Raw genomic sequence first — 14,495 nt, 5'->3', positions numbered from 1 at the left:
ACCCTGTCTGACAACATAAATCTGTGCAAATCAGTCATCAATGACTTGGTGGCTCTAAAACATGTTTTAGTGGTGAGTGAATAGTTTCCTCCCTCTGTAACTTATTCTAACTCATCGTTTTGTTTGTTTAATCTCTTTTTTTTTTCTTGCAGAGAAAATCCCTTCAGGATGTGCCCGTCACATATCATCTAACCAAAGAGGAGTAATGTAATTTTGTACCTGAATAAACTTAATAATCACAGATATTTAAGTGTTTAAAAAAATGACATGCAGAACATTTTAGTGACAAGGTTTTATTAGTATTATATTGCTCTCAATTCATAAAGTTATTCATCACTTTATACGAAACAAGCATAAGCAAATATTTTCACATTATACATTCTTTTAAAAATACAAATCCTTAACATTTCCTCACTCTTTGGATGTTGGACAATTCATTGGAAGCATGTACTTTCCTAAATTTATTACCTGTTCAAAAATGTTAATTTTTGTTTTGTTTTACCTGCTTCCAAAAAAAAGCCACCATCTGTGATTTACTACTGTCACCCTTTTCAGATAGACAGACAAACCTGGGCTGAGTTAAAGACCATCTCTGAATAATAATAATAATAATAAAATACTGGCAGCAATAAGTTTCACTTTTACTGAAGAGGGAGGAAAAAAAAAGCTGAAATGATCCACAAACGCATGAAAGGCTGCAACGATACGATAAATGGAGTGAGTGCTTGCTTACAAAATCTGAGGAAAATCTGCGTACGTTAACCAAGATAATTCTTAAAACAGAACCAACCTCCAAAGACGTCCTCAAATAAACCCAGTTTGTTTCAAAACAAGTTGCCACAGAAGCAAAACCTGCATTTCGGATGGATGTGGCGCAAAATACTAACTTAATGCTCTTTAAATCCGGATTTGCACCACATTCATGTAAGAATTTATCACTGCAATAAGAGTTCAAGCAGTATAATAATAATGGAGACACTAAAAACCTTTTCCTCTGGGTGTCATTAAATGAGTTCAAATCATGGGCAAAGTTGAAGTAACTTATCTTTGACTGCCATTTTAAATTGCATAGATGTGTACATCGACAGTACATATGAGACCTTTCTGTAATTTCTAGTGTCTTAATAATCCAATTTGGTCACGTTTGGATGAAGACAAGTTCACATGCAGGAAATGATTTTAATCACAAGTTGTGGTAGAACTGTGCAAAGGTTTTAAGGACTTCTTTTTTTTAATTTTAAAGTCCCTCCTTGTGGTTTTGACCAACAGTTCTTCAGGCTGACTTGGAGTCAATTTTTTTAGTTAAACTGCTTTTGAATTAATTTCAACCCAATTCTTGTACATTACAGTTGGAAGAAAATATTTGTGTTACCCAATCTGATGCTGACTAAAGATCCTTTCAAGCATAAAAAAGCACAAATGCAATGAATGAAGCAGTGTTGTGCCAACAACCTAAAGTGGAAAATTTGATCTCCAGGCACTTTCTTTTCCTTTCCCTGTTTCTTCCACCGCTTTCAGAAAAAACCCCAGCCTAACAGCCATAAAATCGTAATTTGCAAAATGTGATTCCTAATAAGCTTTTAGTCAAAATGTTGTCATACGGTAAATGAATGAAATTAGCTGACGGATGTCTGGTCTGAAAATGGGAGGGAAAAAAGCTGCCAATGTTGAAAGAACAACTGAACACCTTCAGAGAGCATGAAGAACTGAGTTTCAAGGCCACTTTAAAAAGAAAATGACAGAAAAGTCCGTTTTCGTAGAAACTTCAAACCTTTGCACAGTCCTGTATGAATGTAATAATAAAATGAGACACTGGTTTGACTGACTCAAGACTTATCTTGGTCATCAGGAACATCTGATTCCTTGGCCCCGGTCAGACAAGTGACATATATTCTTCCAATTAATTCCAAAAAAGGGACTAGAGTCTAGTTTAAAGTGACTAGCTCAATAATTTAGTTTACTGAATAACCTGGAAATAAAATTCTGTTGGATGATTTGCCACTGATCCAGACTTTCCAAAAAAACATCCCAGCTGAAAATCACAGACCACGTAGAACCAGAAGAAACCCCAGGCCTTGTTGTCTCGACGTTCTGTTTCTGGAGATCAGTGAACATGAGAACCGACACGTTGGTCAAGGCAAGGAGGCTTACAGAGCAGTTAACGTTGTAAGGCCAAGAAGCTTCAACTCTTTCATCTACAGGAGATAATGCCTTTTCTCTGTCATCATTGCATTGTGTCCCACGTGAAACAATACTGTTAAATTATACTCTGTATGTTACATATGTTGTTACAGTGCAGACTGTACAGAAGCCCAGGTGCTTATAAAACCATACCAATAAACAGCAAAAGATAAACTGCTCTACATAAATATGACAGAAGGAAGAATGCAAGGATAAGGGGTATATTGGCTCCAAACTCTGAGTTAGTAAATTCAAAATTCTATACAAAAATACAAATCCTGGAATCCACCAGTTTCTCAAAGCTGTTTATGCACTGTATTTACAGGCTCTCGGACACCATCCTTTAAATGCTACTTTACAGCAGTTGTATACAAAAAGTCTACAGTGGTGTCACGTCACCGAACAAGCTGTCAAATTACTCTCTTTACAAGATACTGTGCAAAAAATAGGGAAGAGTGCAGCAAAATGTAGGGCTACTGCAAGTGAGGGCCTTCTGGTAAAAGAAAACGTCAAATGTCAGGGTAACAAACCGGGGGAAGTGGGATCCGTTATGACTTGATGCATCCCTGAGAGGGTCACTGCCCTGAAAATCATGGGATGTTGACAGTAGCTGTTACTGTTGGACCATTCTTGCGAACAAGCAGATCCTAGATGATAATTTAATGTGCTGGCTAGAGGTACACTTTTTTTTTTCTTTTTTTGCCAAACTTCCTTTCAACAATACATGTTCAAATATCAGTAACCTTACAAAAAGAATAAAATAAAAAATTGGAATAAATTATTTTTTTCTACTATCTTGAAGATAAATGTATTCAGTATATTGTTAAAATCAAATATTTAAATAAATTAACATATACAAATTTAAGTTAGTTTAAATTAGAGGCAACTTATTGACATAATGCCACTCAGAGACGAGCAGATCTGATCACAGGTTTTTTTCTCCATTAGTAAAACAAAAGAAAGAATCATCACATTTTTTGACTATATTAGTCTTCCAAGAAAATAATAATAATAAAAAAAAATACTTAAAAAGTTACTTCAAACTATATAACAGCCAAATGAGGGGTTGTGTGGCCAACCACTTGAAATTCCTGCCGGCAGCAATACGTGACTGAAAACGAGAGCAACATACAGTGCATTCTAGTCAGCTGCAAACCAGCTTTAAGTATTTCTTAGGACCCGTGGTACAGTACAAGGATATAGACAAGTTTTTGCTTTCCTTAACCCTTATAGACAGGAAATCTTACATTATCAGTGCTTGGACAACACACTTATTTCATTCAATTAATTGAGAGTGGATGTTAATATGTACAGATCGTGTTTCCCCACATAGGATCTACTGCTGTTTCACAGCTTTAAAGCTGCTAAATCTCAAGAAGCAAACTAATCTGGTTTCTAAAAACTCAGCTACAGCAATGAGACTCAACAAAAAATTATTTATAGTTTGTACCTACTTGTGTATCTTTATATATATATATATATATATATATATATATATATTTCAAGATGTATGGAAAGTGAGATACGAAGCAGATTGCACTGCAAGAACAGAGGGGTGCATGCACACTACATGGGGTGAAGAAAAGGCATTGCTTTGGTGAGTGATGCGCAGTGTGAGATGAACAGATAAACAGGCCGCACCAGACTCTGACAGTAACAACTCTAAACACTGCCATCAGTGGTCATGTTGAAGTCGTCTGCAACCAGCAGCAGAGCCTCGATGTTGGCAGCCGTTTCGGGGCTCTGCATGGAGAGGAAGTCTGAGACGTCCATGCTGGCCAACCCGTCAGACGGAGCTGGGTTGGCGGCGGCGTTGCTCACTATGGTGGAGAAAGGCAGAGCTGTGGTGGAGCATGAAGAAGAGTGGGGCTCTGGCCTTACCTCGCCCACCTTGGAGGAAGACTCGGGGAGGCAGCAGGAGGAAGAGGACGAAGGGGCTGATTGGTGAGGAAGTTCGGATGAGAGTGCAGGAGGGGGCTCTGGAGTTTGCTGCTGCGTTGGGGCTGAAATGATGGAAGAGGGGCTCTTTGTTTTCTTGTCTTTAGCGGAGTCCCTGCAGGCACACTGGCACTGGCAGGATTCCTCCTGTTTGATGATGATGACTGGCAGACTGAGGCCGATCTGTTGGACCGAGTTGCCTGAAACAGAAACAAGGTGAACTTAGGCCTTTGACACAAACGGGTTTCTATTCATTTAAAGACACTGGTAGGCATCCATTTCTGACTGTGAAGCCTTATAGAGTCAATTCCACATGTGCAAGAGATTTCTGTGGGTAGAAACTGCTTCTTGAACTTTTTCCCAAAATAAACTGATGGTGAGCCTGTGTTCCTACAGTGAACACCATAGAAACTATCTGCAGTTGTAAGTTCCTTTGTACCTCAATTATTTCACCATAAATTACGTTTACTGTATAAAAAAAATGTTTGTAAATACAATAAGGTAAAAGATGTCTTTAAGTTCATCAGAAATTTATTTTGCAACGGTGAATAAAAGAAAAACATTATTTAAGCTACTCAAAGATGAAAACTTGTTCCTTTTCTCTGATTATCATGATTGTAATTTCCATTTCTGAGAGAGGGGCAGCTAATGTGGAATGAAAAATGTTTTTTTCCCCCTTCTTCTTAATTGCAAAAACCATTATAAACTAACCTTTCTGCTTCCATCAGGGCCCAGAACAGTGACATGTAAAACTCAGCTTTATGGTTTTTATCTGGCTGAAGTCCCAGTCACTGTAATATCAGCTGCATTGCTTCATATGGCTTTTAATGGTTTCAGAATTGCTCTTTAGCTGTTGTATAATTATAAAGCGTCCCAAAAAAAGCACACTGACCGCATCTTAGTAGTTCAATAAACTAATTTAATTATGTATTTAATTGAACTTGTTAAAGCTAAATTCCTCCCTGGCAAAACAAATTTATTTACATCATTAGAATTTTTTGGCAGATGTCCACATCCTTAAAAATCAATCAAACAAAAAAAGGGTGACCACACTCATGCTTACCAGCATTTCCTCCCACTGGTATGGCTGTGGTGAAAAAAACCTTTTCCACTTTTGGAGCTCCTTGATGTGTCTGTGAACAAACATTAAGGTTCATATTAAACAAAATTATAACTGGGGACAGACCAGAGCTCTGTCAGACTGATATTCACCACAATTCTGTTGTATTAAAACACTGTAGTTTGGGTGTGTGTCGATGAAAATGAATAATATTACTTGCACTTCACTTCCTATAAACAGAACCTACGGCGACAAATTCTTTAAAGATTAACAGTTCATAAATGTCTCATATGAAAATTAACTCAATAAACAGAATTTTGGGAAACATTTATAAACTACATGAATGAAGTCAATGTTTCTTTGCATAAACTCGATGTGAGCACCACTCACCGCTTGCTCGGGGTTCTGCTGGCTGTTCGCTGCACTGCTGAGGATCCACTGGAGGTTCTGGTCAGACATGACAAGGCTGGGCTGCAAAACGTTCGGGGTTGATGCTATGGTGATGGTGGCAGGGGTAGTAGCCAGACCTGGGCCAGTGTTTGTGACAGCGTTGCTGGTCAAAGGCACAGGTTGTGCCACAGCTGCTAGACCGTCTGATGCTGCAGCCGTAACAGCAGCAGCAGCACCTGAAGCTGAAGCTGTCAGCTCAGGAGCCACTGGAGGGTGAACAGAGATGGGTGGGGGTAGAGGAGTGGTCTGAGTTGTGCTTTCTGGCTGTAGGAATGTAGGTGGTAGGGCCACATAGTGCTGGGGGGGGACATGGTTTGGTGCTTGGACAGAAGCCTGAGGCACATCTGAGATCTGCTGAGGCCCACTTAGCTGCATGAAAGACGGAGGCTGCGTGGAGCTGACCGTAACAGTGACAGGAGCAGGAGTGGAAACCTGTGAGGAAGAGTTCTCACTGTGGTGGGATGAAGGCTCCATGACAGCAGCATTGTGGGAAGATGAGGAGGTAGGGTTGACAGAAAAAGAGATGATAGGCAAGGCATCAGTCACTCCTGGTTGAGTGGAGGTTTCTAGGCTGAAGGGTTCAGAAAGGCTCTCTGAGGAGGAAAGTCAAAGCTCCGTCAGGAAAAAGAAGGAAAGAAAAAAAAAATCAATACAACCAAAGCAGGCAGGGTTTAATTTAGATTTTCTTACTGTTAGGATGGGCATCATCTTGGCTGATGCTATTTTCAGGACTCTGGAACATGAGTTCAAAGATTTTCACAGGGGTCACATTGTTGAGGTCCAAGTTTTGAGTCTGTAATACAGCCACATTTCACAAAAAAATATTTAGAATAGGTGCCTTTCTTAAAGTATTAAAACATGACAAAACTATTGTTTTTGTTTCAATTTTTAATACATAAATACAACAACACAATGACACATCTTCAGTCCAGTTGGGGCTAAAAAAACATGAAGCCATAGCCAGACTTACATTGTTGATGTTCTCTCGTAGCTCCGAGTCTGTTGAGATGAGACTCAAGTCACTGAGGCACAGCGAGTGATTTGCATCCTATAATTAAGACAATAATAGGCCACAATTAAAACTCACCAGGGCATTCTGATTCGGAGGTGAGTCATCTGAAGATAATGAAAGTTAAAGTGGGAAAAGATGAGATGCATACAATATTATATAACTAAAATCTAGGTTTTATTTAGAAAACTTTATCATAAAGATAACAATTAACTAGGATATTGTTGAAATGACAGCATATCAGTGAAGAGCAGAAAATCCCACATTTTGTTTGTCAAACTTAAAGAAGTTTTAGTCTATAGGCACCAACACTTGAATTAACTCAGGATTGTATTCGGGACCAAACAGCACACGCTGCTCCTGAATACAGCTCATTTGGAATCACAGCTTTTTAATGAAATGACCAACTTGAAGGACGAACAGTCATGCTGAACTGAAGACAACAAAACAAGTGAACCATCAACGTGAACAAGTGTCCCAGATTCTTAGACACTGCTGTGCCATGACTCACTTCAGAGTGCGGATGGGTGAGGGTGACAGTGAAGGCCTGTTCTTTGTCGTGGCCTCGGATGTGACTCTTCAAACTGTACTGGCTGCTGAACGTCTTCTCACAGCCATCACTCGGACAGTTGAATGGCTTCTCCCCTAAAAACAAAAAAATAAAGGAAGAAGAAACATCAGGGAAAGTAAAGAATGAGACTGAAATGGGAGAATAATATTTACTAATCTCTTCTTTCTTTAGTTTCAGAGCCTGGTGGAAAGTTCTGATATTCCATAAAAGAAATTTATAAAAAGCTACAGCAAGCATTAGCAGTGTGGCTACATGTCTGTATTTTATACACAAAAACAGACAAGCTGATTAATGTTTAATAACCAAAAGATTATTTTTCTTTATCACACAGTTAATTAACTTATCGATCTTGCACTTGTTTAATCTGTAAAAAAAATAATATCCTTGCCATTTGACCAGTGTGGCTAAAAAATCTAAAGTTCCACTTTTGTTTCCATCCAACAGAATGTTCAATTTACAAAGTAAAGAAAGTATAAAAGGCCACAGCTTCTTTTTATGATTCCTAACTTACTGGGATTAATAAGTTAGTATTATACTGTACTACATCTTTGAATAATAAAAAAGTATTTGAACAAAAGTGAGTGTGAGGATATGTGCTCAGTAGATGGCACTTTGTAAAGAACGTTTGCCTTCAGCAAACTTCAGCAAGCAACTGAGCATTTAAGCCAACAGTGAGGCTAGATTAAAAAAGGCCAAAACTACATACCTGTGTGTGTTCGTACATGTGTTTTTAGATGGTGACTAGCAGCAAAGGCTTTCCCACAGCCACTGTGGTCACAGCTGAAAGCAAAAAAGACAAAAACAATGCAAAATGACTTATAAAAAACCTTAAACTAGAAAGTGGGTTCGATCATTTATCTTAAGAAGAAATAAGCCTTAGCTGACCGTGTGTTAATATGAAATACATTACTTCAGAACTGACTGCACACACCGGCTAACACTCACACAGACCATTTCTACTGCCTCTGAGTATCTATTAGTATTCCTGTTCCTTCAACTTTAGCCAGAAGTGCATTAAAGTCGCTGTAATAATGGAAATGCTCACCGAAATGGCTTCTCCCCAGTGTGTGTGCGAATGTGCTTCCTCAGGTCACTGAGTGTGGTAAAGTACTTTGTGCATCCCTCCGATTCACAGTTGAATGTCTTGCCTGTGTGAAGTCTCTGGTGTGCTTTTAGCCTGCAGAAACAATCAAGTGGGTTTCATTACACCGTTTCAGAGACTTCGAGAGAAAAAAAACAAAGTAAACACAACGAGTTTATTCAGTATTTGTTTATTTGCACCGTTTCTTTTAACATATTCAAAAAGCAGTGCAAGAAAAAAAAACAGCCCTCCTAAACGTAGGGCAGACAGGAATGACAAAGTCCACACACACTGTTAGCATTAACAGTCTGACAATAAGAGAGAGGAGGTAATACAATTAAAAAGGATTCATTTATGTGTGGCATTAAATGGCTGCCTCTGACAGAGAAGTGATGCTGACGGCATAGCACCGTCAAGCTGAAGATGTGTTGTCATAGAAACTGAACCGACACAAGCCAGAAGCTCTGATGTGGTCCAAAATCTAAATGGATAACATACTTACAATTATGCCTTTAGTAAGTGGCTTAAGTTACCAAACTCTATTAAGATGTCAAACTGTGTAATGGGAGTTTAACTTCCAACATCTAAGTCATTTCACTTGAAATTTTCATTTAAAGATAAAGAGTTAAACAAAAACCCAAACACCTAAAGAAGAAAGCATAAGGGATACAATACTCTGAGATAACAGAGCTTCACTTTTTTATTTGAGCATTTCCTTATAAGAAATTGTTTCTGCTATTTCACATTTGATATTAAAAAATGAACCTTTTCCATTATTTTCAATTATTATAAAAATAGAATAATCTACTAGAAAAACAATAAAACAAGAGATAGTAATAGGTTTTCATTTCACAATTATCATGGTTAAAATGTCTTAAAAGTCAGTGACTAAGTATATGAGAAACTATAAGCCAAATTTTTGCACAGAAAATAAAGTATAAACATTAGTTTCAAATGGGAATAAATATATTTATTCATAAGACTAAGTTTTAAAAAGCATAATTTAAAATGATAATAACAGAACCAATGAGTTGAACATGTTTTACAACAGGTTTAGCTCAGGAAGGGTGCACAACTTTCTCTTTTCCTACCACACAAACACACTACCTGAAAATCTGCAGCTTCCCTTTTACACCTTGCACAGAAGTCACCGACTTCAACACGACTTCATCTTCACTACATAACTTCAGGAAACATAAAACCATGTCTGCTTATTTGTTAAAACTGTCTATTTCAGCTAGAAAGAACTGGAGCAAGGCTGCAGATCCAGATAGTCAAAGCCTTTGGTCCTGAAATCTTGCACAGATCAGCTACGCAGGATTTTACGACACCTCTTTAATCTGAAATCTCATCTATCTACTCTTAACGATTTCAAACAACTTGCTCTGACATTTTGCATCATGGAAGACCTAGAAAGCCTATTAGCCCACCTAAGTAAGCACCTTTTAAGATCCACTGCAGTTTGCGTATTGCCCTCAGGTCTGAGTTAATGATGTCATCATCCACCTTGTTCTGAAAGCCCACTCTGAAAAGGGCAAAGTGGGCAACACAGTCTTTGATTTCTTCTGAGCTTATTACAAAATCCAGACTGCATTGCCAAGTGAAACCTTTCAGAAAAAAGGCGTCTACCTCCACTCCTACTTGGATTATTGCCTATCTGACAGACAGACCAGTTTCTGAGACAGAAGGATCGTGTGTCTGGAGGAAGGTCAGCACCACAGTGCGTACTCTGTCTTTCTACCGACTCTATACACCCCAGACTATCACTACAGCAGAGTCCTGCCACCTCCAAGAAAGATTCAGATTTAGGAGAACTGGTGAACCACTTTGTTGCACAGTGCAGTAACAATCGTTTAATCTTGAATATGAAAAATGTAAAGGAGATGACTGGACTGTAGAAGGAGTAGAAAAAGCCAAACACTGTTTTCTTTTTAACCTTGAGAGAAAAGGTGAAGATGATGCATAACAACACCATGTCAACAACAGGTTAAACTGGAAATGTAATACAGAGATTATTTACTAGAAGTGACAGAGTGGACTCAACAATACCACATGCCACCTGCACAGCATATTGTTGAACCACCAGAGTAGCTCAAGTATAATCCTTTATCAAACTCCGCTGTAATAAGGACAAATATGAAGGCAATTTCTGCCCAGCACAGTAACCTCATAAAACAAATTACTGACTATATATCAGTCCCCTGTATCAACAACAGTATTAAGAGGAACCAAACCAAACACAATAAATATAAGTGGCGGCTCACCTGTATAGTGTGTTAAAGGCCTTTTCGCATCCTTGCACGTCACACTCAAAAGGCTTCTCCTTGGTGTGAACACGGACATGGATTTTGAGACTGTAAGAAGTGAGGAAGGCCTTTCCACAGCCCTGCTGATTGCACACGAATGTGTACTCGCCCCGATGTGTCTTCTGGTGTGTACGCAGATTTCCCGCTGTGCTGTATGTCCTCGTGCAGCCTTCGAATGTGCACTGATAGCGCTTTACCTAACGAGAAAAACAAACAAACAAACAAACAATGATGTCACTAAATTAAAAACAAACTAAACATTTTGCTGATTGAGCTCAGAGATGATCTGCCCTGAAATATGAAGTGACAAAATGCGTCAGTGCGACCTTTCAGATGGGACTCGCTCTCAGTGACTCAGCCACATGTCAGTATTCAAAATTGTTGACCATAAACAACAGCAAAAATGACTAACATCCCAGGCAATACATCCTATTCAATTCTGTTTCACAGCACCAATGCCCATTGCCGTGTGGCAGTCTCCATGCTCGCCTCTCACACAAACACCCCGGGGCAGTGTGAATAATAGCAGCCTATTCACCTCTTAGAAAACGCTATCGTGCAGTGAACATAAAGCCAGGAGGAGGAAGCCTGCGGATGGTCTCCTTGACAATAGACTGAGTTGACATTACCTTGCTAACTTATTGTTCCTAATCCTGTCTGAAGAGCTAAAACACAGCTACACCGAAGCAAGACAAAGGGGATTACAGAATATGTAACGAATCAGTGAAAATCCCAAAATGCTGATGCAACATGTGTTCTCGCTGCCTCACAGATTGCTCAGGAGCGTTCTGACATAACCCCTCCACATATACGATATCACAGCTGTTCAAGCTTTCAGTCTTACCGACAACCACTAATCTGTGTGATGGGTCGTCTAAAGCCTTTTATTTTTGTTATTAGTATGTGGGAGAGGTATTTGTTAAGCAAATATCCATGCAAAGCCATAATGGAAGCTAGCTAAAGCACGCAGCTCTCATGTCATACAACACTGTGAGCCTTCTAAACTGTGAGTTTGATCAGTGAGACAGAGGACTATATCTGGAAACTCAACATACACAAAGTACAAAAGATCATCCTGTTATGTATTATTAAATGATATTAGTGAATTTACATCAGTACAGTACTTAGTGGTGATAATTGTATACTTGGTAAAAAGAAATCCTAATTTTTTTAATTAACACAAAAGGAAAACCTATTCTCAGGTGCCCTAAACTCAAACATCTCAGTGTAATTGTTACATTATTTTTTGCTCCCCACTGCACACCTGTAGTTTTATGCTTCAGAACACAGAATGAAGCCTCATTTTGTTTGTTTCTGCTGTTTTTCTTAGTGTAGGATTGATTAAGCATTATAAATGGAAATCTTTTTTTTTTTTAGCTTTTCTTTTCTACACTAAAAAAATAAAAGGAGGTCACAGCTGTCAGGATTATTTTTAAACGTAATCAGCTTAATCTCCAGATTTAAAAAAAAAAAGGGTAAATGTAATGGTTGAGACTTCATAGTCTAAACTTGGCTGATTAAAATTTAATATTGAAAATAGAAATGGAGATTGCAGCTGGATGTCTAAAACAGTCATTAATCTTGAATGACTGCAGTGCACCTACTTTAACTATGGTTACAAAGTCTTGCAAATTCTGTATGTGAAGGTTGTAGTTATTTCACTTCTTCCTGTGTCCTGGGAAGTTTGTAACTACACTCTGGGGAGCTTTAGAGAATAAATAAGCAAATGGCTACGCTTTGACTTTGTTAGCTTCAGAAAAATTTAATTAAAAATTCCATACAAGACAATGAAGTGCTTTACTCTTTACAAACACAACCCCTACTGTGCGACAAGAGAAACCTAAGTCTGAATGAAACACTGCAGCTACAATATGCATCTCAGTGCCTGTAAGTAAATTAGACTTGTCAGAAAAATCTTTAAAGCATCTGCTCCCTTTGTTGAGCAATTAGCTGGAATGATTAAAACAGCTTGTATAAACAAAAGAAAGTCTTTACTTTAGTAATAAGCAACCATAGCCACATACTAGTCTCACTACAATCAATAGACCCAACATGTTATATATATATATATTTCATCAGTATGGAGCAGGATAAAAGCTTACCTCTCGCTGCTTAGTTTCTGGGCACTCTGAGTGCAAAGTGAGTGTAGCCCCTTCTATGTTGCGCGGCATTGGGGTGGAGCCTGGATTTATTGTGAACTGGATCTGATCTCGAGAAATTGTGTGGTGCACGTAGCCCTGTGACATCCCATCAGGGTCGGCCATAAAGGCCAGGGGGCCCTCCTCCTCATCTGCATCGCCCTCCCCTTCCGTCAGAAAGGTCACTCCATCTTCATCCCCACCACAGTGACCCTCCTCTTCGCCCTCCTCATCCAGCCGAATGGGGTCGCGCTCGATGAGTACTGTGGTGCGGTCGTACACACGGCCGGACGAGGACGAAGGCTCCTCGTCTTTGTCAAAGTGGATCTTGTCGTCGTCTTCTTCATCATCTCGCTCCAGGTGATCCACCTCCACCTCAAAGTACATAGGCGCCTCCGTTGGAGGGCCATTCTCACTCATGGTCCCTGGTGCCTTGCCTTCCTTCGCGAGAAGGACGGCAGGCTCACAACGTTAAGTTTACAACCTGAAAAACAAATCAGCTACATTAATGTTGGCCTTCCATTTACTTAGGAAAGGAATCATTTTAAGGGGGGAAAAAAACAGTTTGATGTGGCATTTAAGAGGCTGTTAGTACTCGCCAGAAGTTGAAATGTAACAAGAGGTACTGCCAGATAAAATCTCATCTTGAACATCCAAATCATTTTTTCACACCTGACTTGGGAATCACTGCTGCCAACCAGACCCTGTTTTCACAACCAACTACTGCTAACTGGACAAAATCCTGCTATCTTTAGAAAGAGCTTTAAGGATGCATTGAATGCCACAATCTATCACTGAGCTTACTTTCATTCAGTCATTAATGGGGGAATGAAAGTAAGCTTAGCCCTGTTTTGTTTGGGGAACCTAACTCGTCTGGGTCTGGAACTTTCTGAGGCCAATAATGACTGTAGCAACGACTCAGAAGAGGATATAAACACAACTTTCACACGATGAAATACTCAACTAAAAGTCGTCCAGTTCGCTCCCACAGAAAACGCTAGTATTTGCGCCGATGCAAAACTCAATGACAGTGTCAGCAACTTTTACATTTTTGACACGCCTAATGGGTCAGTGAAACCCAGGCTCCTCATCAGCAGCGCTAAACGCACAGCATAAAGCCGAAAAGTTCCACCTATAAACATTTAGCAACTTCCACCAAACGCCACAGTGTCGAGGTTAACATCGTTAGCAGGCTAGGAGCTAAAGCATATTTGATATTTCAGCTCATTCACAACGTTCCTCAGATGTTGTATAACCCCTAGCGTCTTTTTGTATTTTTTTAAGGTTTATCGGCTTGATTGCGAACAAACCCCTCGCAGTTTCGCCTTTAAATAGATAGTAAAAAATCGCTGAATTAACGTGAAGTTGTTAGCATTACATAACAACTATCAACCACCACATATTTGTTTATAGATTTGCTACAACAAATTAGCCTGTGGCTAAGCTAACATGCTAGCCATCAACGCTAACTGTCGACAGTTGACATTTCACGTCCGCCGCGCCGCGATAACAAGTTTATCGCTATCAAATTATAAGATGGCGCACATGAGCCAAAGTTAAAGGAAATGACAAAAAATATATTTACCTTTGTTAAACGTAAACCCTATTGAGCTCAGGATTGTAAGCACTTTCTTCCTATCTCCTCCCCTACAGTGGGTTACCATCCAACGTCACAGGACGTAAATCGTGATGGATTGTGGGAAAACAAAAACAACTAAATGCAACTAAAACTAAAAACGTAGCGTTGTTTTGCGGATAAAT

General features: G+C 39.2%; 1 protein-coding gene across 1 annotated transcript; it reads right to left on the bottom strand.

Annotated features, from left to right (window-relative positions):
• Positions 1–277: 277 nt before the first annotated feature.
• Positions 278–14,423, bottom strand: mtf1 (metal-regulatory transcription factor 1). The gene is made up of 11 exons (XM_017415628.3): positions 14,320–14,423; positions 12,699–13,218; positions 10,555–10,793; positions 8,255–8,386; positions 7,916–7,989; positions 7,150–7,283; positions 6,600–6,677; positions 6,320–6,422; positions 5,570–6,222; positions 5,183–5,252; positions 278–4,319 (listed from the first exon to the last, which is right to left on the bottom strand). Exons 2-11 carry the CDS (start codon positions 13,152–13,154, stop codon positions 3,844–3,846), a joined length of 2,415 nt encoding a protein of 804 aa, XP_017271117.1. The 5' UTR covers positions 13,155–13,218; positions 14,320–14,423; the 3' UTR covers positions 278–3,843.
• Positions 14,424–14,495: the final 72 nt, after the last annotated feature.

The sequence above is a fragment of the Kryptolebias marmoratus genome, linkage group LG16 (assembly GCF_001649575.2).
Source record: "Kryptolebias marmoratus isolate JLee-2015 linkage group LG16, ASM164957v2, whole genome shotgun sequence".
NCBI classification, from domain to species: Eukaryota; Metazoa; Chordata; class Actinopteri; order Cyprinodontiformes; family Rivulidae; genus Kryptolebias; species Kryptolebias marmoratus.
The sequence above is the reverse complement of the archived record's forward strand: the minus strand, read 5'-3'. Positions and strand labels throughout refer to the sequence as shown.

Excerpts from the sequence above, each read along its gene's own strand:
- mtf1 (XM_017415628.3), bottom strand. The coding sequence starts at position 13,154 with ATGAGTGAGAATGGCCCTCCAACGGAGGCGCCTATGTACTTTGAGGTG. Across the intron at positions 7,990-8,254 it reads ACTGGGGAGAAGCCATTTCG|CTGTGACCACAGTGGCTGTG; the intron begins GTGAGCATTTCC and ends TTTTGCTTTCAG. Across the intron at positions 7,284-7,915 it reads ACATGTACGAACACACACAG|GGGAGAAGCCATTCAACTGT; the intron begins GTATGTAGTTTT and ends TTTTGTTTTTAG.